The sequence below is a fragment of the Lolium rigidum genome, chromosome 6 (genome assembly GCF_022539505.1).
Source record: "Lolium rigidum isolate FL_2022 chromosome 6, APGP_CSIRO_Lrig_0.1, whole genome shotgun sequence".
Classification (NCBI taxonomy): Eukaryota; Viridiplantae; Streptophyta; class Magnoliopsida; order Poales; family Poaceae; genus Lolium; species Lolium rigidum.
In genome coordinates this window covers 167,225,947-167,230,030 of record NC_061513.1, presented here as the reverse complement: position 1 = coordinate 167,230,030, position 4,084 = coordinate 167,225,947, and the positions used below count along the sequence as shown (strand labels likewise).

Sequence of the window (4,084 nt, the reverse complement as noted above, 5' to 3'; positions counted from 1 at the left end):
CCTGTAGAGCGAGGAAGTGCTCAGGCGCTCACCACGAGCGCAGAGCGGAAGGGAGCGCGCATCGACGCTGTCAGTGAGCACCAAGCGCGACAGGTGGGGAAGGAGCGTCGCCCTCTGACTGGCGGCCATCGCCGAGAGACGTGCCAGCAGCGTCGAGTCGAGGCCAACATCCAGGACGTGGCGCACCGACGTGGAAGGAGACTAACAGTGGGAGAACAGCTCCGGCATGGCGGACGCCAGGGTGCCTCGAGGCAGCGAGTGATCGTGCCAGAAGGAAGTCCACTTGCCGTCCCCGATCCGCACGCGAGAGACAGCGCGGTAGAGAGGTAGCAGGCGGAGCAAAGTCGCCCGGTGGGTGCCCGAGAGCGACGTGGAGCGAGCAGCGTGGATCCGCTGCTGCTGAGCGAGATCCAGGGAGTCCTCCAATGCCGCGTGGAGGGCTTCCCTCAGATGTACCTCGGCCTGCCTCTCTCCGCCGAGAAACTCCGGCTCGCGGCTTTCACGCCGCTCATTGCCAAGGTGGATAAATATCTCTCGGGCTGGCGGGCGTTCCTCCTGTCCCCGGGAGGCCGCATCATCTTGATCAATGCCGTGCTTGACGCACTCCCCACCTTCTCCATGGGCGTGCTGGAGCTGCCACCCGGAGTTATCACGACCCTCGACAAGCTGCGTCGCGCCTTCCTCTGGGCTTCCACCGACCGTGTCTCCGGCGCAAAATGCTTGGTGGCCTGGGAATGGGTGTGCCGCTCAAAAGAGGAAGGTGGGCTTGGCGTCCGCTCTTTGTCAGTTCAAAACGCCTGCCTCCTGACCAAGCTGCTCCACCGCCTTCACTGTGCTCCGCGAGTCTTGGTCCCGCTGGGTTTGGGGCAGCCTCGAACGACCTGCCTCTTGAATGTTTATATTTTGAAAAATAAAAATCTCATAGTATCATGATACTATGACAATAGTAGGATACGATACCGCTGACGGAAAAGGGATACTGCCTAGCATCTCGATACTGAAAATCTTGCTCCGAAGCACCCTGCTGGACCATAAGCAAATGCAGTATTTTGTGTTCCGCCCAATCGCTGCACAAATGCGCATCATTCTCTAACTGCGCGCTCGACACTTCATCAGAAACTGGTCAATTTGCTTCGAAATTTACCCTCCGGTTCATGGGAAACAAGTGGTTGGCGCTAAATGTCATTTGGTGGTGGTAGTCTCGGGTCTTAAGAATTAAGATACGGAGTATGTGAAAGCATATTTCTTTTTGGATGGCAACTGGTTTGTCTACCTACTGTTTTGTTTCATGGTTTTAATATGTGAAATGATATTATTTCTTGGTTAACTTTGGAACTGTAATATGGTTAGGTATCCAAGTTTCGCGAAAAACCGACATTTTTTATGTCAAAAAGAGAAAATTTATCTTGTCAAAAGTCTTACTTTTAGCACCGAATTTTGTTCTTTTTACATGTGCCACACCACAAGTCTATTTTTCATGAAACAAATTTCTAGACTCGTAGCTATGAAGATATACGTGTGAATTTTTTGTTTTAAATTTTTTAACATTTCAAAATGTGTCTAAGATGCAGTTCAAAATAAAAAGAGCACATGCTCCCATGGCAAAACACCGCTCTCAACTTTGGAACTGTAATATGTGAAAATGTATTATTTCTAGTTTAGTTATGGTAATTCTTTCCGGGGTTTTGCTTCAGTGGGCTGACTCCTCTGAAACCCACCAGTGATTAAAACACAAAGACGGTTGAGGTTTGCAAATACCTTTTCGCTATGAAGGGCATGGTGGTTGAGATTTGTTAGTACCTCTCTGAGTTTTATGAGTTTGGTTTGGGACCGTCCACTAAAGTAGGCCTCTTCTTTGACTCGATGTGTGTCAGTTCACACGGGGCATGCATTTTTTTTGTTGTAAAACATCCCTGCTCACTGCTCCTTAATCGTGTTGTGCTAAAAAAAATTATACCATCATGGCAAGATAATAACCATGAAAGCAGGTAAAAGTTGCGTAGGCAAATGGTGAAAGACAGAAACAACACTATTGTAAGGATTTGCTTGTTCTTAGCTAGCTGAGAACTAACTTCATGCTTGGTTAAGTTCTATACCATTAGATTTGCATCGTGATTCATGCTAGTTATTAGTTGCAACATGAATTGCAATTAAGATTCGATAATATCATCTAAATAAGAATGAAGTTAGTTTTTAATTGACTGAGAAATAATTAACCCTTGTTGTAATTCATTGGAACCCTCGCAGTTTCACAAAAGCAGCAGAACGACATTCATTAGGCAGCAACAATGCTGAGTACAAATCAATGGATACACCTATGGACAGCAGCGGAGGACGCCCTACGCCGTTCCTCGTATATTTTCGTCTCCCGACCTGGCGAAGAATCTGTTCCTCGTATATTTTCGTCTCCCAACCTGGCGAAGAAGTTGCGGACGTCCGCCTCGCCGCACAGCCGGTGCAGCCTGTCCATGGGGTCCTCTTCATCTCTGTTGCTTCTCTTTTTTGGACGCTGCTTCTTCTTGTAGAGTTCCCGGTCGTCGACGTCCTTGAACTGCACGCTCCGAGCAACGCCGCGCTTCAAGAGCTCATGAAGGTTCTGCACGTTCTTGAGAGCTTCATTCCTTATGTTGTCCATGTACTCCTTCGTGCTGGCGTTTCTCCCCACCTTGCTCACCCCGTAGTGGAGCTTGTATCCCTGGTCCTTGTAGTAGTGCTCGTAGCCATGGTGGGGTATGTCGTCGGGGATCTCATTCTCTTTGCCAACGGCGACCGCGGTCTCGTAGCACCAGCACGACGCGACGTGGTTGATGGTGTAACCGCCTCCGCCGAGGAGCAGCAGCGGCACGTTGAAACTCCGGAGGTAACTGACGCACTCCGCGTGGCCCCTGACGGAAAGGTTGAATTCCCCGAGCCGGTCGCCGGAGAGCGAGTCGGCGCCGCACTGCAGCACGATGGCGTCTGGCCGGAACACCCCCATGACCTCCCTCATTATGGGCACGAACAGCTCCTTGTACCCGGCGTCGTCCATGCCGGCCTTCATTGGCACGTTCAGCGTGCGGTACTTCCCCGCGCCCTCGCCGACGTCCTCGGCGCTCCCGGTCCCCGGGAAGAAGAACGTGTCGCTCCCCTTGCCGCCGCGGCCGTACTGGTGGAAGGAGACCGTCATGACCCTGCCGTCGGCCGCGAAGTACTTCTCGACGCCGTCGCCGTGGTGCACGTCGATGTCCACGTACAGCACGCGGGGGAAGGTGGCCAGGAGCTCCATGATGGCGAGCGCGATGTCGTTGACGTAGCAGAAGCCGCTGGCCTCGCCGCTGCAGGCGTGGTGCATCCCGCCGGACCAGTTGATGGCGATGTCGGAACTGCCGCTCCCGAGCGCGCGCGCCGCGGCCAGCGACCCGCCGGCGTAGCGCGCGCAGTAGTCCCAGAGGCCGTCGATGACCGGGTTATCGTTGCGCTCGTCGCCGGCGAGGGCGCCGATGTGGTGCCGCCGCGCCGTGTCGGCTCGGTAGGTGCCCGGGGTGAGGTTGCGGAGGAGGCGGAGGTAGTCGTCGGTGAGGATGCCTGCGAGCTCGTCCTCGGTGGCGGGTCTGGTGCGGAGGAGTTCCATGTCGCGGAGGAGGCGGTAGTTGGTGACGAGGCCGTGCGTCATGGCAACGCGGCGGGGAACCATCACGTGCTGCTCACCGTAGTCCACGTTGGCGATGCCAGGGTCGTAGTAGTAGCACACGCGCCGCTTCCTGCCGTCTGGGCACGCCGGCGACGGCAGCGAGTTCCCTTCCATCTCCATCTCCATCGCCTCCCCTCGCCGCCGCGGCCGGATAATTGATCGATCCCTTGGCGTGAGGGAATGCTTGTAGTATATTGGAAATTTGGAATAGGATGAACTTACACAGACGGGTAGTATAAAAAGAAGCAGATTCGCTACGTTCAGTTCGTGTTCAAGTTAGACTCGGATAGGGATTGGAGACCTCTTCATCCAGGTGCCAACATCAGATCTCTGGTAAGGTTCGACGACTGTGTTCGACTCGGACAGAGCAAATTCAGTACGCGTCGTAACAAACACGAATTTGCTAATTTCAAC

General features: G+C 53.6%; 1 protein-coding gene across 1 annotated transcript; it reads right to left on the bottom strand.

Moving 5' to 3' along the window:
• Positions 1-201: 201 nt before the first annotated feature.
• LOC124663520 (histone deacetylase clr6-like) lies at positions 202-3,790 on the bottom strand. The gene is made up of 2 exons (XM_047201213.1): positions 2,374-3,790; positions 202-728 (listed from the first exon to the last, which is right to left on the bottom strand). Exons 1-2 carry the CDS (start codon positions 3,788-3,790, stop codon positions 202-204), a joined length of 1,944 nt encoding a protein of 647 aa, XP_047057169.1.
• Positions 3,791-4,084: the final 294 nt, after the last annotated feature.

Bases quoted from the DNA above. Each gene is read 5' to 3' on its own strand.
- LOC124663520 (XM_047201213.1), bottom strand. From the start codon at position 3,790: ATGGAGATGGAAGGGAACTCGCTGCCGTCGCCGGCGTGCCCAGACGGC. The intron at 729-2,373 runs GTCGGGAGACGA...ACCCATTCCCAG, and splicing joins AGGAACAGATTCTTCGCCAG to GCCACCAAGCATTTTGCGCC.